The 21,886-nt window shown below is 40.0% G+C and overlaps 1 protein-coding gene across 1 annotated transcript in view; it reads left to right on the forward strand.

Annotated features, from left to right (window-relative positions):
- Positions 1 to 21,886, forward strand: part of PYGL (glycogen phosphorylase L) — a 44,015-nt gene that overhangs the window by 17,223 nt on the left and 4,906 nt on the right. The window contains exons 5-17 of the mRNA XM_049612792.1: positions 2,712 to 2,843; positions 6,415 to 6,526; positions 6,995 to 7,077; positions 9,759 to 9,902; positions 10,132 to 10,224; positions 10,849 to 10,995; positions 11,333 to 11,496; positions 11,966 to 12,080; positions 12,609 to 12,710; positions 12,856 to 13,003; positions 13,126 to 13,184; positions 13,290 to 13,431; positions 14,849 to 15,056. Coding sequence (XP_049468749.1) covers positions 2,712 to 2,843; positions 6,415 to 6,526; positions 6,995 to 7,077; positions 9,759 to 9,902; positions 10,132 to 10,224; positions 10,849 to 10,995; positions 11,333 to 11,496; positions 11,966 to 12,080; positions 12,609 to 12,710; positions 12,856 to 13,003; positions 13,126 to 13,184; positions 13,290 to 13,431; positions 14,849 to 15,056 — 1,649 coding nt within the window. The remainder of the gene's footprint in view (positions 1 to 2,711; positions 2,844 to 6,414; positions 6,527 to 6,994; positions 7,078 to 9,758; positions 9,903 to 10,131; positions 10,225 to 10,848; positions 10,996 to 11,332; positions 11,497 to 11,965; positions 12,081 to 12,608; positions 12,711 to 12,855; positions 13,004 to 13,125; positions 13,185 to 13,289; positions 13,432 to 14,848; positions 15,057 to 21,886) is intronic.

Genomic DNA, 21,886 nt, shown 5'->3' on the forward strand with positions numbered 1-21,886 from the left:
TCTCTCTCTCTCTCAAATATAAATGTTAAAAGTTTTAAAAAAAATTTAAGTGCAGAGTTTTATTTATCTTTTTTTAATTTTTTTAAACGTTTATTTTTGAGACAGAGAAAGACAGAGCATGAACGGGAGAGGGTCAGAGAGAGAGGGAGACACAGAATGTGAAGCAGGCTCCAGGCTCTGAGCTGTCAGCACAGAGCCTGACGCGGGGCTCGAACTCACGAACTATGAGATCATGACCCGAGCCGAAGTTGGATGCTTAACCGACTGAGCCACCCAGGTGCCCCTTAAGTGCAGAATTTTAGACCTCCTCCCAGACTGACTGAGAATTTGCATTTTAACAAGGTTTGATCAGCTGATTAGCTCAAACCCAGCTCCAGCCTTCTCTAGGCTTCACCCTACCTGTGGTGCATCTTGCCTCTAGCGTCTGTCTCACGCCCAGATCTACTACCTGCAGATGTTGTTTCTCTGAGTCCCCTTTTGATTCACCATTATGCACGTACTTAGTATTAATGGGTAGCTTACTGGCTTTCTTGATATAAAGTCATAGTCAATGTTTGAATAAATGAATGTGTATTTTCTTGTCTATCTGTTGACATCAGTGTTTTGTCTAATACCTGAAAGATACTGTATTTCTTTTTCTCTACAGTATGCCTGGGGTAGGCATTGAACTTGTATTTAGGTGAGAGTCATGAAACATCCAGCAGTCTGTCATAATTCATAAGCAAAATCTTCTTAAAATAAAGCTATATATTCTAAGAGGGGAAGGTGAGGAATCAAATAGGTAAAATATCAATATTTGGGGTAATCTCTTTGATGAGTACTTTACACTAAAATCCCTTACCCCTTCCTTTCTTGTGAAAACACAACTAAATTTTTTTATATATATATAGTATTTTAAAGGTTTCACTAATGATATCTTTACTTTAAAAATACATCCCCCCCTCTCCAATGTGTTTTTTCTTGTTTGGGCATGTGTGTTGCAAACCAAAATTAATTTGATGTGCATACATACATGTCCATACATGATTTAAAATCATACAAATTATGATTTTAAAATTTTTTATAAAAAATGTGTTGTTGAGGCGCCTGGGTGGCGCAGTCGGTTAAGCGTCCGACTTCAGCCAGGTCACGATCTCGCGGTCCGTGAGTTCGAGCCCCGCGTCAGGCTCTGGGCTGATGGCTCGGAGCCTGGAGCCTGTTTCCGATTCTGTGTCTCCCTCTCTCTCTGCCCCTCCCCCGTTCATGCTCTGTCTCTCTCTGTCCCAAAAATAAATTAAAAACGTTGAAAAAAAAAATTAAAAAAAAAAAATGTGTTGTTATAAATTAACATAAACACATGGGGAAATGTTGAAATTGCCAAAAAATTCTTTATGTATTAGTAGATGTTATTTTCAAAATGAACCATAATTAATAGTTCATTATCAGATCACAATTATGAAGGATTAAATTAAAGACTACAGAATGTAATAGTGTCTTATACTTATATTGAAATAAGCTTTCTTAAGAGAATTTTCTATTAGTAGTATTGTTTTTTTATTTTATTTTATTGTATTTATTTTTGAGATCATGAGCAAGTGGCGGGGGGGAGGGGGGCAGAGAGCGAGAAGGAATCCCAAGCAGCCTCCTCAATGTCAGTGCAGAGCCCAGTGTGAGGCGTGAACTCACGAACCGTGAGATAATGACCTGAACCTAAATCAAGAGTCAGATGATTAACCAACTGAGCCACCCAGGCTTATACTACTCTATGAGTAGTATTTCTTAACTGATTCTGGGTATTCTAGGCAAAAGAATCTTGACAGAAACCATCATCTAGGACCCATCAGGTCCAGGTATTCAGTTATAAACATTCCTGGATGGCCTCCCTCTATCCCTCAAGCTGGACAATTATATTTACAGATATTAAGACACAGGCTCTGGAACCTGCAGACCTAAGGTCAAATCTCAGCTGTACCATTTACCATCTGTGTGACAGATGTTATAATTTCCTCCTCTTTAAAAAAGGAAACATAGGGGTGCCTGGGTGGCTCGTTCGGTTGGACGTCTGACTCAGGTCATGATCTCTCTGTGGGTTTGAGTCCCGCATTCGGGCTGTGCTGACAGCTCAGAGCCTGCAGGTGCTTCAGATTCTGTGTCTCCCTCTCTCTCTGCCCCTCCCCTGCTCATGCTCTGTCTCTGTCTCTCTCTCTTAAAAATAAATAAATATAAAAATAAAAAAGGAAACATCATAGTTCCATCCTATAGAGTTATGCTATGAGGATTAAATGTTATGTATTAACAAGTATTATTGTTGTTAATTAAGGTAATACATAATGTATTACCTAAATTAACAACAATAATACTTGTTAATACATAACATTTTTACATTATTTTACAGTATTGTATTATTGTATTTACAATACATTATTGTAATGTATTACCTAAATTAGGTAATACATGATTGTAATGTATTACCTAAATTATTGTAATGTATTACCTAAATTATTGTAATACATTAACAAAGGTGAATTGAGTTTCACAGTTCTTTCTTATGAAAAGTATTCTTGCATTGATTTAGTCAAAGATATTTTTGATTTGATATAATTGAAGGTCCACATCTCCTGAAAAATAAATTATTTTTCAATTTTTTTTAATGTTTACTTATTAAACATTAAATAATTGCCACCCAGGCATCCCTCCTGAAAAATAAATTCTAAGCCATGTCCTTTTTGCAGGTAGAAGAGGCAGATGATTGGCTCAGGCATGGAAACCCCTGGGAGAAAGCCCGTCCTGAATTCATGCTGCCTGTGCACTTCTATGGAAAAGTAGAGCACACCAAGACTGGCACCAAATGGATCGACACCCAGGTATTCAGAGTGTCCTCATGCTGAATATTTTGTACTGTATAGCACAGTGGATACATAGCATAAAATATAATGTGTATGTGATACTGATATAGTACATTGTGTTTTGAATAATTGAAGAGTATATTTTTACAAATAAATCCATTACTTCTCTTATTGAACACACTCATTTTGGAAACAAGGGAGCTGAGACCAAGAGAGAAGTGATTTCCTCAAGATCAAGTAACTTATCAGGGTCATTTTACAATCAGCTTCATCAGATTAATTGATTCTGTAATCCTAGCATGCCTAGCTCTCCAGTTTTATAAAAAGTTTTTGATGCCAAGACTAAATAAATGTAAATGTCATTCCTCACCTCACTGCCATATATTTACTTGCTACTTCACAGGGGTAAATATTTTAAAACTAAAGTATTTATTAGGGGTGCCCGGGTGTCTCAGTCGGTTAAAGCATCCGACTTCAGCTCTGGTCATGATCTCATGGTTTGTGGGTTCAAGCCCCATGTCAAGCTCTATGCTGACAGCTCAGAGCCTGGAGCCTGCTTTGAATTCTCTGTCTCTCTCTCTCTCTCTGCCCCTCCCCTGCTCACACTCTGTCTCTTTCTCTCTCTCTCAAAATTAAATAAAACATTTAAAAATAATTTTTTTAAACTAAAGTATTTAGAGGAATGCCAACATTTATATGTTAAGAAAAATAATACAAAATTTTACAAATTGTTATTTTGTGCAAAATCACTTCTAGAAAAATAATGCTGGTGTCGATCCAAGCGTACTTAATTCATGGATGGATATGGAGCATTACCATGTTGCTGACCAGTTCACTTCTCAGCACCCCCAGTGATGGTTCGTGCTTTGCTGTCTTCTTACTTCCTGATAAATAACCCCTATTACGAGACTGCATTGTCTAATCTTTGGAGGCTCCATTTGAGATATTTGCTTAATAAATATGGTCTCAGGCTGGGAACGATGTGTCACTAGCCATTCTTTAAAAGCTTAAAGGAAATGGTAAAGACCAAGTAGATATTTTTATTTAGCAAAACTGTGAATGAAGTTCAGTATTGTAATGCTAAATTCAGATGGTTTGTGGATTATTCTCCATGAATAAAAGCTTCATTTTATTTTAGAAGAACCAACACCCATTTTATAGTTGACTTTTTAAACTGATAATTTATTCTGCTAATCCATGTAGAGCTATTTGCAGTTCAGAAAAATAAGACTATTTAAAAATGATTTTTCTATCTGAGGATGAATTTCTTCAACATATGAAATAGATTAGAAACTAAAATAGGTCATTATAGTATAATGGTATAAGGGATAAACTAATACTATAATTTCAAGATAAGTTTCTCTTTTTCTAAATTTAGTTGAACAATAGAATACAATCTAAATTGCAGTTGGTTACACATGTGATCAGGAGAGCTGTAAACAAATCAATCATTAATATGCCCAAAGAATTCACACACGTATTTGGTATTAAACTAGCAAGTATTTCGTATTCAACTAGCAAGTATTTGGTATACGTTTTGGTGTCTAAAAACTTCCAGTGACTTCTGACCTGTTCAAATGTATGTAGTTAACACAATCAGTCCTGAAGCATTCTGTTTACACGAGGTCCCACTGTTGAGCTACCTTGTATTTACAGAGCACCTCTAAGCATTTTCATAATATATCCAGACATTCAATTAGAAAGAATATATTTTTCTGTGCCCACAAAGGCAAGGTTATGGGGCAGGTGTCACATAAGGTGAGTTGGCCCAAACTGTGCAGCACTTTATGGATTTATGGAAGCCATCACCCAAATCAGCCGCAGGTCTGTAGCTGGTGAGGTCAGAGAGCATGAGGACAGGCGTGGTATACACATGCTGTGGGCAGCTTCCAGGAAACTGAGCAATCCATTTCACATGTGTGTCAGCACTGGTCCTCTGGGAAGCAGACACCAGAGAGAATTAGAAGTACAAGTGACATATTGGGGCAATTGCTAATAGTGACAGAGAGGAGGGGGCAGTTGGAGGAGGTGTGGCACCTGTGAAGAGAAAAGAGAAAAGAAGGAGGATCCTCGGGAAGAGCTCAGGTGGCTGTGTATTTCAGAGCAAGCAGCCAGGTTGGTGGGGCCTGAGATTAAAGATTGCTCTTGAGCCAAGTCCTAGCTCTCAAGCTCCGTCATGATGGAAGCATCCCTAGGAAAGCATGGCCTCAGCGGCTCAAGCTCCCTGGTGGCAAATTCTGCCTAAAGTTCTCTGAAGGGATATCTGAGTGTATTTCCACAGCTGCCTCAATTACACTTCAAGGATCAGAGGACAAATCCTGTTTCAACCCAGATTCACTCCCATTCTGTAACCACCTTTTCCTGATGGATCACAATGTACTTTAAAAATCTCCAGAGATCTGTCTTTCCTGGTAAAAGGTATTTAAAGGAGGGTGATTTATTACTTCGAGGTCCTGGTATTCATGGAAGCATGATTAAATATATGTGATTGATACAGACTATATGGCTTCATTCACTCATAACTCGCATTAAAGAGCTTTGTGTTTCGGTTTCACCCCTACCATTGACTGTGACTGTGGGCAAGTCACTTCTCTCTCAGCCTCATTCCTGTCATGTCCAAAAAGAGTGGGTTGCACTAAGTGATCTCTAGCACCCTTCAGTCCAGTCAGTCTGTCATTGCCTTTCTTTTTTTTTTTTAATATGAAATTAATTGTCAAATTGGTTTCCATACAACACCCAGTGCTCATCCCAACAGGTGCCCTCCTCAATGCCCATCACCCACTTTTCCCTCCCTCCCACCCCCCATCAACCCTCAGTTTATTCTGTTTTTAAAAGTCTCTTATGGTTTTCCCCCCCCCTCTCTAACTGTCATTGCCTTTCCTTAGAGCTTGACTGATGAGTCAGAATAGAAATGAGTCTTTTCCCACATAAATTTTAATTCATGTGAAACACAGTTACCTTCCTGTACTTCTCAGTCTCAATGACTGCCACAAAGACTGAGCTACCAATTTTCCAAAGCTCACCTCTTAACACCCATCTCAGGTGATCATCAGCTGATTGGTCTCATCACCAAAATAACTCTTCTCCATGCAACTTTGAAAAATCTAGCATAGTATTTTAAACGTCATCTATAATCTAGCTGCATATGTTTCTGTTCTGTTAATTTTCACCATATTTGAAATAAGACTATTGAATTACCTACACTAAAATTGCCCTATTCCTGTTTTTAGTGAATACAGATTCACTTTGTCACTTTGCACATCATATTTTATTATTTTTAGAGCAATGGCTTATTCTGAAACATGAAAGATCTGCATCCACATCAAGGCAAGGGACACTTGGCATGATTCCAGGGACCATCAGCCTAGATGGTTCCAGCCACCCAGATTGCTCCAGTAGGAGGAAGCTCCACATGGTCCCTAATAACTTACCCTCCAGTCCTAGGACCCTCATCTTGGTTTGGGCCCCTCACAGTCTGAGTTGGTGATGGAGCCAGGAACAGAAACCCAGTTGCTAACTTACATCCCATTGTTCAGCCAACGTCCCTACACATGGGAAACTGAGCAGCTGCTTTGGTTTAATCCCACAGGTGGTCCTGGCCCTGCCATATGACACCCCGGTGCCCGGCTATATGAACAACACCGTCAACACCATGCGCCTCTGGTCTGCTCGGGCGCCAAATGACTTTAACCTCAGAGACTGTGAGTACAGACTGGGCTCTCGTGTCTGTGTGTGTATGTTTAATATTTTGATCACAGAAGCAACCAAATCAGCACGAACTCTAAAAGATGGCACAAAACAAAGATATTGGGGAGTGGGGCATAAATGGTTTCTGTATATGTGTGTGTATGCCTGTGTAGTCTTTCTGATTAATAGTATCAAATTGAGCTTGAGAGAACAGTCTTGAGTTTCTGATAGAACTCTTAAGTGGCTGAGCAGCCATTTTATGGAGCACATGCAAGGACATTTTTAAAGCAGTCCTTCTGTCTGGCCCTCTTAGACTCTCATGCAAATCACAGCAGGGAGATCTATGGAATTCCTTTTGAACTTTCAGGAATTGTAGAATCCCTACATCCACATGGCATGCAGCAAGCATCAGGTGAGGTCAAGGGGCTTCGATAACAGTGGCTGGCTTATCTGTTTGTTCATTTTTCTAACCTTCCCCCCAGTTAACGTTGGAGACTACATTCAGGCTGTGCTGGACCGAAATCTGGCCGAGAACATCTCCCGCGTCCTCTATCCCAATGATAATGTGAGTGGTCAAGCTTGCTTTCCCGGTAGAAACAGAAGCAGCTTATTTCAGAAGTACCCCTTTATAGCCCATAAAGCACATCTTCAATACTGATTTTTTTTCTTCAGTGCACAGTAATCTCTGTCACCTCCTGAATTACTAGATTTCCCTTCCGCTCCCCGCCAAGTAAGGAAAACAAATTTGTACATTTCATGAAATCAGAATGGGTATTTTGCCCTTGACTAGTAACCTCATGACCAGTTGGGAGGTTATGTATGTGCATTTCAAAACCAAGCCTGGATATAAAAGATGAAGGGAGCACTGGTGAAATACTGCTTCAGTTCCAAACAGAAGTTTCTTCCACAGGGTCAGGAGACCCTGGAAGTTTCCTGCCTGGCCTCTTCCCCTTGCTGACAGGCTCGTCCCAGCCTTCTGCCCTCAGGCAAGGTGGGGTCTGGACCTGGGAGCAGACCCAGAAGCAAACATTTTTCTTATGCCACTTATTCATCCCTTGAAACTTTTTTTAATAGGTGATTATTCCTAATCTTACACTAAAAATAGCTAAAATTTAAAAAAAAAATCTTTTTTTAAAAAACTTGGAACTGGATCACAGAAGACCACTATGGATTCTCAGTTGATTTAAATATACTTAGCTCTACCTTATATACGGGTGAAATTGTTTTCTTGAAGCTGTAATCATTACTCTTTTATAATAAGTCTCAGGAACAACCAAATTACTACTGTGCTCTGAAAAGTGGCACAAAAGAAGGTTTGGAAGACTGGGATATAAATGGTCCTTAAGACCAGGTGTCCACTTGGTGTTGAACTATAGTCTCTACAGAGGATTAAGTTTGCCGTAGTATTTTCAGAAACTTTATAGTATAGTTTTTCCTTTGAGAGAAACATTGTGACTTCAGTGCATGTCAGAAAAATCTCTGACCCAAAAGCAAAAAGTGGTCTTGTTTTGTGGTCAGTTAATATAAGAATCCTTCCAAGTACTACCTAGCTAAACCCAGCCTCCCAAATTATTTAACTGGAAGGGGCTTAAAATGCATCCTCCGGCTTCAGTAGGGGCCAAACCTAACTTTACTCGGAAGTAATTATCTCTAGCAGTTCACAGAGTGTACTAAGTTAGCATGGGATGCAAAGTTAACTAAATTCATTGAGTAAAAGGTAGCTCTTGGGGTCGTGCCTATTTTTAAGTACAAGTTAATAAATCATTTTTGTACTGTAATTACAAGAGCAAACTCATTCTGTCTTCCCAACTTGGCCATAGCCCTCATCCAGACATTAGTCTCTCTTCCAGGAATCTTCCAACTGTCCTCCCTCTGCTAGCTAGATTTTTTTCCCTTGCTTAAAGCTCTTTAAAGTCTTCTAATCACCTATAAGAAAAGTACAGAATCTTAGATATGCTCCCTAAGTTCCTCAATAATACAGTCATGAGGGGCTCCTGGGTGGCTCAGTCGGTTACGTGTCTGACTCTTGATCTCAGCTCAGGTCATGATCTCCTGGTTCAGGAGATTTAGCCCCACATCAGGCTCTGAGCTGACAGTGCAGAGACTTCTTGGGATTCTTCCTCACGTTCTCTCTCGGCGCCTCTCTCTCTCTCTCAAAATAAAGAAATAACCTTTAAAAAAAATGACACGATCTTGAGTTCTCTGACGCATCCTCCATGGTCTTGCCCTGGTCTGAGGTCTGACCATGCAGGACTATTTGCTCTGATCTTTCTCACCTCCAAGAGAAGGCTCTTACAGCTTCTTTCCTCGCAGAATTAATGTTGGCTGCCTGTGTTCTGAAATTTGATTGGGAGAAGAAAACTTAGAGTCTCAACAATTCAGCACATAAATTTTCACTTAACTCCATTTCCCCCCATTTTCAGTACAGAGTGGTAACCCTGCTTTCGATTGTACCTGCTTCCCTCCAGCCCAGAGAACCCTGTGTTTCCATCTCCAGAGAATGTCAGCTTCTGTCTGAGTTGGGGAAGGAGATTGCTCAGCTGAGGGAACTGGGGATGAAGTCTGAGGCCAGCTGCTTCCTAGGCTTGCAACTAACCATTTATTTTTAAATGTTTATTTATTTATTTTTGAGAGAAGGAGAAAGAGTGGAGGGAGGGGCAGAGATAGAGGGAGAGAGAATCCCAAGCAGGCTTCATGCTGTTGTTGCGGAACCTGACATGGGATTGGATCTCACAAACCTGTGAGACCATGACCTGAGCCTAGATCAAGAGCTGGACACTTAACCAGCTGAGCCACCCAGGCACCCCCTCGCAACTAACCTTTTACCGCATCTTCACCCCCACTTCCAAATGCACCCACTGCTGCCAAGTCCGGAGCCTTTAGAGGATTTGGCACATAAATTTAGCTGCTTTTTGGCTCTTCTCCTCTACCAGGTCAAAATTCAGCTTTCCTGGGTCTTCTGGCCCAATTAACACTCATCCATCTATTTTTCAGCTTCAAAAAGTTTGTTACTGTTGTCTCCCATTCCTTTCATCCTTTATTTGTATGCCTTCTTTAAGCCCCTTTACTGTCATTTTAATAATGTTTCAGGAAAGAACAAAGTCTAATGCTTGACATTCAACCTGCCATCTTCCACCGTATGTCCTATGAGCTTTAGTCTTAAAGTTCTCTGGGCGGGAGATCCCCGTCATATTTTGGCCATGCCCACCGGGTGAGCTACTCTCACTCAGTCTCTCTGGCTTGAAGTTTTTTGAAGGGAAGGAGCTACGATTGAAGCAGGAGTACTTTGTGGTGGCTGCTACCTTGCAAGATGTCATCCGACGTTTCAAAGCCTCCAAGTTTGGCTCCACTGACAATGCCAAGACTACATTTGATGCCTTTCCAGACCAGGCAAGTATTTGGTCTGTGAACACAGAGAGGGACAACTGAGGGCTCAGGACTTCCTATTAGATTAACAACCCTTTCTCTGCTAAAACATTTGAGTAATTATGGTAGGCTTAAAGCACCCCACAAAAGGTGGGCATTTTGCTTGGTGCTTTGCACAGACATGCATGAGGATAAAGAAGCAGACACTAGGCCATCTGTCACCTTCACACCGATGCCTTTTTTCCCCACACAGGTTGCCATCCAGCTGAATGACACACACCCCGCACTGGCCATCCCTGAGCTGATGAGGATTTTTGTGGATATTGAAAAATTGCCCTGGTGCAAGGTCTGGATAGTTTGGCTTCCTTTTCCCTCAATTAACTAGAATATCTGTGGTTCTGAGATTTTGCCAAAAGGTCCTTTTACGGTTTTTCAAAATAAGTTACTGTTGCTAACTCCCAGTGGTTAAAAATAAGTTTGCCCTGGTGCTAACATCTCTCTCTCCTTACTGCTTTACATGGAGTAAGATTAAGAAATAAATACATTCCTAATGGGACACAGCTCGGTAGTTCAGACTTTTGTTGTGTTTGCCCTTATTTCTGCATCTAAAATGATTCTAAATTAAACTCTGCAACCTCAGAACACAGCTAATTGAAAACATTACTTGTTTGTGTTCCTCAGATTTTGCTTATTTTATAAATAAAAGGCATGTTAGGATAGTAGAGAAACCTTATCAGTATATTGTCTTCAGTTTTATCAGACAGTTTTGCAAATAACTGCTTCCCACCTACCCCCCCTTACATATTCCCAGTCTCTGGACCATTCAGGAACCTGGTAGAATTGAGCGTGTCTTACTGTGTAGATGAACTGTCCCATTGCAGACTGGCGGGAGCTTAGGGAATGTCTGGTTTTGTGTGATGGGCCACCTTTCTTGCAGAGGAAAGCTGCTAAGCCCCTCCTTTTCCTGCAGGCATGGGAGATCACCCAGAAGACCTTCGCATACACCAACCACACGGTGCTTCCAGAGGCCCTGGAGCGCTGGCCTGTAGACCTGGTGGAAAAGTTGCTTCCTCGACATTTGCAAATCATTTATGAGATAAATCAGAAGCATTTAGATGTAAGTCATTTTTAGAGATTCATAGCCCTTTTGACAACGAGGTCTTGAGATGTTAAGGGTAGCTACAGTGTTCCCTCTTACTGAACTGGAGGCCCAAACGTCTTTCCATCATTGATACATAAAAAGTATTCAAGTCTGGTGGGGCTTTGTTAAAAGCATCTTTTTGAAAAGACTAAAATGGAGGATGGCATCTCCCTAAGGATAACCCGACCCCTGTCTGTGGGAGTGAAGTTTTGTATTTGCTCCATCAAAGATTTTGTTTGGGAAGTGAACGACATTATCTCACTGTTGCTTTAAACCTGAGTGGCCAGCAAGGCCTTTCTCTTCCTTTGGCCAGAGAATTGCGGCCTTGTTTCCTAAAGATGTCGACCGTCTGAGAAGGATGTCTCTGATTGAAGAGGAAGGAGGCAAACGGATCAACATGGCCCACCTCTGCATTGTGGGCTCCCATGCTGTGAATGGCGTGGCCAAAATTCACTCAGACATCGTGAAGACCCAAGTGTGAGTGTCCATTCCTGTGGTGCTGGGTCTGAAGTTGCTCTGTCAGTGCACTGGTGCTAGTCGATGCAGGCTTGCTTTTGGGGATAACAAAAGGCCCTATCAAGATGTGCAGAAGTATTTTCTTCTACACGAAGTAACATTCATTTAAAAAAGAAAAAATGCCTTCTTCTCTCAACCATCCTAGTTCTAGATTTAGGAGAAAAAAAAAAACCCACACAAAATTATTCTGCTGAAAAGTCTGGTCTATATGTCAGTGCCAGCCAGGAAATCATACGGAGCTGATTCGATGTGGAGTTTTTCTTGTAATTATTTGGAATTGCAAATGGATTTCTATTTCAAATAACAGCCTTAGCTGCTGCCAGCTCCTCCTTCCATCTTTTAATCTTGCGAAGCCTACACTTGGCTTCTTGAATGTAGCAGAAACACACTCTTGCAGCCAGATTCAGTGATGTGCCTCTTCTGTCTCCAGATTCAAGGACTTCAGCGAGCTAGAACCAGACAAGTTTCAGAATAAAACCAATGGGATCACTCCAAGGCGCTGGCTCTTACTCTGCAACCCGGGGCTTGCAGAGTTAATAGCAGAGGTAACCGGAAAGGGGTGCCCTTGCACTTTGTGAACCCAGTCTGCAGCAGGCGGCTACATCAGCCACCAGCATGTGACTTGTGCTGTCCCACAGGCTCTGTGCTTGACTTAATTTTCCACTGTAACCATCTTGAAATTCTTGATTTGTAAAGGAAGGGCCTGCAAATTACATACCTGGCTGACCGTACTCCTATGACACAAAGATGAAAGATGGTAATGCTATTTAGTAAAAGAGAATAACAAAGGCCATATAAATAACTAGTAGAACCTGGGTTCCGTGTTACCCCGTTTAGGTAGGTTTCCTGTTTTTAACACTTAACGCCAATGAAACTACATTTAAGATACTAGCAAAGTGTTCTTCCCACATGGCCTTGCCAGCCTCTTCTGTGAGTGTGGCCATTCTGCGTACTATGTGGTAGGTCAGCCATCCTGCTGTAGGCGAGCACAAGCACTCACCGGACTGACAGAAACTGCTCATTTGGGCTTGACTGCCATCCTGATTAATTAAATCACATCTTTAAACTGAAAGAAAATCGGGGAAGACTACGTGAAAGACTTGAGCCAGCTGACAAAGCTACATAGCTTCGTGGGTGATGACGTCTTTCTCCGAGAACTCTCCAACGTGAAGCAGGTGAGGCTTCCCAGTGTGGATTCTTTCCACGGCATTTGTTCTGCTCCAGTTTTTATTATGGTTTATTATTGCTCCAGTTTTTAAAAACAGACAACCTGATGCTTCTAAGTCAAAAGGGCTCTGGCATCATGCACTGTCTCCACAGGAGAACAAGCTGAAGTTTTCCCAGTTCTTGGAGAAGGAGTACAAAGTGAAAATCAACCCATCCTCCATGTTTGATGTGCATGTGAAGAGGATCCACGAGTACAAGCGGCAACTCTTGAACTGCCTGCACGTGGTCACCATGTACAACCGTGAGTCAGCCCTGTGGCCACCACGCCCCCTGGAAGTGGAAGTGACACTCTTGGCTGGCGCAGGTCTCGCCTCCCTAGCCATCAACTGCCCTCCGTTCCATCCGCTTCTCATTCTCTTTCAGGTATTAAGAAAGACCCTAAGAAGTTATTCGTGCCCAGAACAGTCATAATTGGTGGCAAAGTAAGTTGATTCTATTCACTGGGGATTTGGGGGCCCTGATCTCTCACCATTTCTCCACTTGATCATGGCTGCATTCTGTCAGTGTGTTTGACATTCTTCTCCAAGGCCGCCCCAGGATATCACATGGCCAAAATGATCATAAAGCTGATCACTTCAGTGGCAGATGTGGTGAACAATGACCCTATGGTTGGAAGCAAGTTGAAAGTCATCTTCTTGGAGAACTACAGAGTATCTCTTGCTGAAAAAGGTAGTTTCTTCATCACAAATCATGCGGGGCCAGGACAAATTCTAGAGAAAGATGACATGATATGGAAAAATGAAGTAGCTGGGCCCAGGAAGCCAGTAACTTAGGATAGAAGAATAAGGGCCTAGGCTAAGAGCCTTTAAGGTGATCCAACTCACAACAAGATTGCTGTCCCTAAAGTCAGTATCACTGATTACATTTGCAAGTGCATTTTCCTGCCAGCTAGTCAGAGCTGGGTGCTGGAGGAAGTGACCCTGAGGTTTTGGCAAAGTGTAGACTGTGCTCTCCAAAGTAAAGGAAAGGTCTTCCATTCCCAGCTCCAGTTTTGCAATAGAACACCAGTTCCCCAGCCCCTGATAGTCCTCTGGTCACTTCGTGGAATGAGGAAGGGCTGTCATTTGTGTACATGACAACAAGGAGTAAGGACAGACATCAGGCTGCAAAGCATGAGGCTTACCTGTGCTTAGATGGGCACTGATCACGCATGGAGTTCCCACGTGGGGAAAGTCAGGCTGGCAGAAAGCCAACATCCCTTTCTCTACCACTGGGACCTTTGCTTATTTGCATCATGTGCTCACAAAGCACCATCCACCTGCAAATGCCAACTGTGCATTCACCCAAGTCCCAAACTGAAAACAGACCTTTCTCTTTTTGAGGTATTTCTGGGTCCTCTGAAGTTGCTGTTTAACATTGTATGCATAAAGAGAAAAGAGCCAGGTTCCTAGAGATGCAAATGAAGATATAGCTAATCCACAAAGAAGCCTTCAAAGTAAAACAGAGAATTCATCCTGACCTTTGAAGTCAAAATGGTCAAAAGGGACCTTCTGGCAATACTAATTTGTGTGTAAATTAGGCTGAAAGGTCAGAGGCTTGGTGTCTAGCCCCAGGCACACCACAGGTGCTCAGGGCTGAAAGAGGGAAGGAGGAGGTGAGAAGAGGAAGGAATGCAGACAATCCAATTTCCTCAGATTATAAAGGGAGAGTCAGGAGAGGCTGAAATTTCAAGTTCAATAAAGAAAAGTTTTAATATATTTTATAAAGTTATAAAGCAGAAGAAATAAAAATAAAACCATAACAAAAACTGGGAGGAAGAGAAGAGAGAAATGTAATATCAACTTTTATAGCAGAGAGCAGTAGATACTCTTCAGAGTTTCCAGTCCAAGAAAGAGTAGTATAAGCATATAGTTATTTAGCACTGTGGCAATAACCACCCAGATAGCACATCAAAAATGGATAAAGGCAGTTGCCTGAGTCCAGGGGAAGAGTGAGATCCATCCTTCTGTATACCATAGGAATGTTTATTTTGATGTACGTGTAGTACTTTAATGATCAAAACAGGCCAGGTAGATAAATGCTCAGATACAATACAAGCAGGTCTAGAGAGACAGAATCCACTGATTTTAATACGCCTTGCTTGCAGTCATTCCAGCTACAGATCTGTCGGAGCAGATTTCCACCGCAGGCACTGAAGCCTCAGGGACAGGCAATATGAAATTCATGCTGAATGGGGCCCTGACCATCGGGACTATGGATGGGGCCAATGTGGAAATGGCAGAAGAAGCTGGGGAAGAGAACCTGTTCATCTTTGGCATGAGAGTAGATGATGTGGCTGCTTTGGACAAGAAAGGGTAAGAGAGCAGCTCCTCCTTACTGGGTGGGTGCCCTCCACCCCCAGGAGAGTGCCTGCCCACCCAGGTATCCTGTTGATGTTGGGTCACATGAAATGTGGCCACAGAAAATCTCCCATGCATCAGAGGAGCCTCCTGGCCACAGGTTAGTTTTATTAAACGTAGCAAGTGAACATGAAAGGAGCTAAGGCACAGGTACATGAGGTCCTTGCTATTAGTTATCAGCCACTGAAGATCTGGGCTTAGTGAGCTTTCATTTCTGCATCTATGATTTTGACTTTGATCAAAAGATGAGCCAGTTCCTAAAATTTTTGCCTATAATTTAAACCACTGAGTGCTCTTTTAAGATTTCAGGGAAATGGACTAAAATGTGGTAGAGGATAGGTATGGATATACAGAAGCACCCACGAATCAATCATACTAGTTTCACGTAATATCTAGATACGTTTTTTAATCTGAATTAAAACAAATAAGGAGCTCTGCCCAAAGAAATGAATAGGGATCCAAAAATTTGGAGGGTGTTGGATATACTTCCTGGCCCTTAAAAGTGAGTTTCCGCTAAAGAACAACAAATTTGGGGGATCTGTGGGTCCAAAAAGCAACTGGTCCTCTTAATACAATACTTGCTTAGAGCTGTAAAGTCCTTTTGAAATGAATCTTACTGTATTTTACCAGATTAGATTATATTTATTATTTACTATTTTTTGGGTCTCCAGTTATAAGAAACTAATCAAATTTAGGGGGGAAATTTTCAAGATCTAGTCAAATATTATTTATACCCATGTTCAACTCCATAATGGCTTCTATAAGTGCTAATATTTCTGAGTGCATTTTTTACAGGTAATATAGTATCTAGTGTATCTTTTTTGTTATTGTTTGTTTTTTAATTCCAGTATAGTTAAGATACAGTGTTATATTAGTTTCAGGTGTACAGTATAGTGATTCAACAATTACATACATCACCTGGTGATCATTACGAGAAGTGTACTCTTAATCCTCTTCACCTATGTCACCCATCCCCCCACCTACCTCCCCTTTGGTAACAGCCAGTTTATTCTCTCTAGTTAAGAGTCTGCTTTCTGGTTTGTCTCTTTTTCTTTGTTCATTTGTTTTTTTCTTAAGTTTTACGTATGAGTGGAATCATGGAATTTGTCTTTCCCTGAGTGACTTATTTCACTTATCATTATTCTCTAGATCCATCCATGTTGTAAATGGCAAGATTTCATTCTTTTCATGGCTGCTTCCATAATTTGGCTATTTGTAAATCATTCTGCAATAAACAGAGGGGTGCATATATCCCTTTGAATTCGGGTTTTTGTATTCTTTGGGTAAATACCCAGTAGTAGAATTACTGGATCATATGGTAGTTCTATTTTTAATTTTTTTTTTAAATTTTTTTAACATTTATTTTTCAGAGAGAGAGACAGAGACAGAATGTGAGCAGGGGAGGGCAGAGAGAGAGAGATAGAATCTGAAGCAGGATCCAGGCTCTGAGCTGTCAGCACAGAGCCCAACGTGGGGCTCAAACTCACGAACTGTGAGATCATGACCTGAGCCGAAGTTGCACACTCAACCTACTGAGCCACCTAGGCGCCCCTATTTTTAATTTTTTGAGGAAACACCATACTATTTTCCACAGTGGCTATACCAGTTTGTGTTCCCACCAACAGTCCATAAGGGTTCCTTTTTCTTTACATCCTTGTCAACACTTGCTGTTTCTTACATTTTTGATTTTTAGCCATTCTGACAGGTGTGAAGTGATATCTCATTGTGGTTTTGATTTGCATTTCCGTGGTGATGAGTGATGTTGAGCAACTTTTCATGGGTCTGTTGGCCACCTTTAATTGTCCATATTTAATTGGATTATTTGTCTTTTTGGTGTTCAATTGTATAAGTCTTTATATATTTTGGATACTAACCCTTTCTCAGGTACGTCATTTGTAAGTATCTTCTCACATCCACTAGGTTGTCTTTTAGTTTTGTTGATTATTTCCTTTGCTGTGCAGAAGCTTTGTATTTTGATGTAGTCCCAAAAGTTTATTTTTGCTTTTTTCCCCCCTGCCTCAGAAGAATGTTGCTATGGCCAGTGTCAGAGAAAGTACTACCTGTGCTCTCTTCTAGGATTTTATCAGTTTCAGGTCTCACATTTAGGTCCTTAATCTGTTTTGAGTTTATTATTGTGTTTTGTATAAGAAAGTGGTTCAGTTTCATTCTTTCATACGTAGCTGTCCAGTTTTCCCACCACCATGTATTGAAGAGACTTTTTCCCATTGCATATTCTTGCATCCTTTGTCAAGGATTAATTGGCCATATAATCGTGGGTTTATTTCTGGGCTCTCTATTCTGTTCCATTGGTCTATGTGTCTGTTTCTGTGCCAGTACTGTACTGTTTTGAATACTACAGCTATGTAGTACAGCTTGAAATTTAGGATTGTGATACCTCAGTTTCGTTCTTCTTTTTCAAGAATGCTTTGGCTATTCAGAGTCTTTTCTGGTTTTCTACAAATTTTAGGATTATTCTAGTTATATGAAAAATGCTGTTGATATTTTGATAAAGATTGATTAAATGTGTAGATGGCTTTGGGTAGTATGGACAGTTTAATAATATTTGTTCTACCAATCCATGCCCATGGAATATCTTTTCAATGGCTTATATCATCTTCGGTTTCTTTCATCAGTGTCTTATAGTTTTCAGAGTACAGGTCTTTCACCTCCTTGGTTAAGTTTATTCCTAGGTATTTTATTATTTTTGGTGCAATTGTAAATGGGATTGTTTTCCTTAATTTCTTGTTCTGCTGCTTCATTATTAGTATAAAAAATGCAAGATTAAGGGTGCCTGGGTGGCTCAGTTGGTTAAGTATCCGACTCTTGGTTTCAACTCAGGTCATGATCTCATGATTTGTGGGATCGAGCCCCACATTGGGCTCTGTGCTGACAGAGCCTTCTCCTTCTCCCTCTGCCCTTCCCCTGCTCACACGCACACACACACTCTCTCTCAAAATAAATAAACTTTAAAAAAATGCAAGATTTACGTATATTGATTTTTGTATCCTGTGATCTTACTGGATTTATTTATCAGTTCTAGTAGTTTTTTAGTGGAGTTTTTAGGGATTTCTATATGTAATATCATGTCATCTGAATATAGTAAAAGTTTTGCTTCTTCCTTACCAATTTGGATGGCTTTTATTTCTTTTTTGTTGTCTGCTGTGGCTAGGACTTCCAGTACTGTGTTGAAGAAAAGTGGTGAGTGTCTTGTTTCTGATCTTAGGGGAAAAGCTCTCAGTTTTTCACCACTAAGTATGATGTTAGCTGTTGGTTTTTTGTATAAGGTCTTTATTATGTTGAGGTATGTTCCCTCTAAATCTACTTTGTTGAGGGTTTTTATCACGAATAGATGGTACACTTTGTCAAATGCTTTCTCTGAATCTATTGAAATGACTCTATGGAGTTCTTATCCTTTCTGTTGTTGATGTGATGTATCCTGTTGGTTGATTTGTGAATATTGAACCATCTTTGCATCCCAGGAATAAATCCCACTTGATCGTGGTGACTGATTTTTTTTAACATAATGTTGGATTTGTTTTGCTAATAACTTTATTGAGAATTTTTGCATCTATTATGTTCACTAGATATACTAGTTCTCCTGTAGTTCTCCTTTTTTTGTAATGTCTTCATCTGGTTTTCATATTTGGGTAATGTTGACCTCATAGAATGAATTTGGAGGCTTTCCTTCATCTTCTATTTTTTTGGAATAGTTTGAGAAGAATAGGTATTAACTCTTCATTAAATGTTTGGTACAATTCACCTGTAAAGCCATCTGGTCCTGGACTTTTGTTTGTTCGGAGTCTTTTGATTACTGAATCAATTTCATTGTGTGTAATCAGTCTGTTCAAATTTTCTATTTCTGTCTGATTCACTTTTGGGAATTTGTACGTTTCTAGGAATTTATCCATTTCTTCTAGGTTGTCCAACTTGTTGCCATATAATTTTTCATAATATTCCCTTATAATCTTTTGTATTTCTGTGGTATTGGTTGGTATTTCTCCTCTTTCATTTCATTTCTGATTTTATTTGAGTCATCTGTCTCTCTCTCTCTCTCTCTCTCTCTCTCTCTTTTTGATGAGTCTGGATAAAGGTTATCAATTTTGTTGATACTTTCAAAGAACGATTCCCTGGTTTCATTGATCTGTTCTGTTGGGTTATTTTAGTTTCTACATTGTTTATTTCTGCTCTGATCTTTATTATGTCCTTCCTTCTAATAGTTTTGAGCTTTGCTTGCTCTTCTTTTTCTAGCTCCTTTAGATGTAAGGTTAGGTTGATTCTTTGAAATTTTTCTTATTTTTTGATATAGGCCTGTATTGCTCTAAACTTCCCTTTTAAAATAGTTTTGCTGCATCCCAAAGATTTTGGATTACTGTATTTTCATTTTCATTTGCCTCCATGTATTTTTTATTCTCTTTGATTTCTTGGTTGACCCATTCATTGTTTAGTAGCATGTTATTTAATCTCCTTGTATTTGTGCTTTTCCAGATATTTTCTTGTGGCTCATTTCTAGTTTCAAAGCATTATGGTCAGAAAAGATGCATGGTATGACTTTAATGTTTTTAAATTTATTGAGACTTATTTTGTGGCCTAACATGTGATCTAGTCTAGAGAATGTTCCATGTGCACTTGAAAAAATGTGTATTCTGCTGTTTTAGGAGGCAATGTTCTGAATATATCTGTTAGATCCATCTAGTCCAATGTGTCATTCAAAGCCATGGTTTCCTTGTTGATTTTCTGTTTGGATGCTCTATCCAGTGATTTAAGTGTGGTTTGAGAGTCTCCTACTATTATTGGATTACTGTTGTTTACTTCCTGTGTTTCTTAATAGCGACGTTATGTATTTGGGTATTCCCATGTTGGGTGCGTAAATCTTTACAATTGTTATATCTTCTTTGGATTGTTCCCTTTATGCTTATGTAGTATTTCTCTCTTTTTACAGACTTTGTTTTAAAGTCCATTTTGTCTGCTGTCAGTATTGCACCCTGCCTTTCTTTTCATTTCCACTTGCATGATAAATGTTCTTCCATGTCTTCACTTTCAATCTACATGTGTCTTTACGTGTAAAGTATGTCTCTTGTAGTGAGCATTTAGATAGGTCTTACTTTTTTGTCCATTCCATCATCTTGTGTCTTTTGATTGGAACAGTCTATTTACATTCAAAGTAATTATTGATAGGTATGTACTTATTGCCATTTTGTTTCTTGCTTTATGGTTGTTATTGTTTTTTTCAGGTTTATTTATTTTGAGAGAGAAAGCATGAGCAGGGATAGGGCAGAAAGGGGGAGAGAGAGAGAATCCCAAGCAGACTCTGCACTGTCAGCAGGGAGCCCAACATGGGGCTTGAACCCATGAACTATGAGATCACAACATGAGCTGAAACCAAGGGTCAGATGCTTACCAACTGAACCACCCAGGCGCCCCATGGTTGTTTTTATAGTTCTTCTCTGTTACTTTCTTCTCTTGTCCTCTTCTCTTGTGGTTTGTTGGCTTTCTTTAATGATATACTTGGGTTCCTTTTTATTTTTTGCATATCTATTACTGGTTTTTGATTTGTGGTTACCATTAGGTTTGTATATAACATCTTACACGTGTAGCCATCTCTATTAAAGTTCAGTCACTTAAGTTTGAACCCATTCTTTACTCTTTCCACTCCCCCCCCCTCCATTTTACGTATATGGTGTCATACTTTACATCCTTTCATTTTGTGGATCTTTTGACTGATTTTCATAGATATACTTTTTTTTACTGCTTTTGTGCTTCCTGCTTTTCTTACTCCTACTTATGGTCTTTCCTTTCCGCTCAAAGAATCCTTTTTAACATTACTTGTAGGGCTGGTTTAATGGTCATAAATTCCTTTAACCCCCTTTTGTTTGGGAAACTTTATCTCTCCTTCTATAATGAATGATAAAGTATTCTTGACTGTGTGTGTGTGTGTGTTTTTTTTTTTTTTTCTTTAAGCACTTGAGTATATCATGCCACTCCCTTCTGTCCTGCAAAGTTGCTGCTGAAGAGTCAGCAGATAGCCCTATGGGGTTTCCTTTGTATGTAACTGTTTTCTTTTCTCTTGCTGCCTTTAAAATTCTCTCTTTACTACTATTTTTTTGCCATTTTAATTACTATGTTTCTTGGTGTGGACCTCATTGGATTGATTTTGTTGGGTGCTCTCTGTGAATCCTGGATCTGGATTTCTGTTTCCTTGGCCAGATTCAGGAAGTTTTCAGCTATTTCGTCTTCAAATAAATTCTCTGTCCCATTTTCTTTCTCTTCTCCTCCTGGGATCCCTATAATGTGAATGTTATTACACTTGATAGAGTCACTAAGTTCCCTAAATCTATTTTCATTTTTTTTTTCTCTCATCTGTTCTACAAGATGCTTCTCATTACTCTGTCCTCCAAGAAGTTAATCCCTTCTTCTGCTTCCTCTAGTCTACTATTTATTCTATCTAGTATGCTTTTAATTTCAGTTATTAAGTTCTTCATCTCTGGCTGTTTTTTTTATGTTTTCTCTCTGTTAATGGTATCACTGAGGTCCTGCACTCTTCTCAACTCCCATGAGTATCTTAAGACCATTACTTTAGAACTCTGTCAGGCATATTACTTATCTCCATTTTGCCTATGTCTCTTGCTGTGATTTTGTTCTGTTCTTTCATTAGGGACATATTCCTCTGTCCTTCGTTTTGTCTAACCTTCTGTGTCTGTTTCTATGTATTAGGAAAGTCACTTACATCTCCCACTCTTGATAGTAGTGGCCTTGTGAAAAAGAGGTCCAGTAGTGCCCTATAGTGC

Source organism: Panthera uncia, assembly GCF_023721935.1.
Source record: "Panthera uncia isolate 11264 chromosome B3 unlocalized genomic scaffold, Puncia_PCG_1.0 HiC_scaffold_1, whole genome shotgun sequence".
Classification (NCBI taxonomy): Eukaryota; Metazoa; Chordata; class Mammalia; order Carnivora; family Felidae; genus Panthera; species Panthera uncia.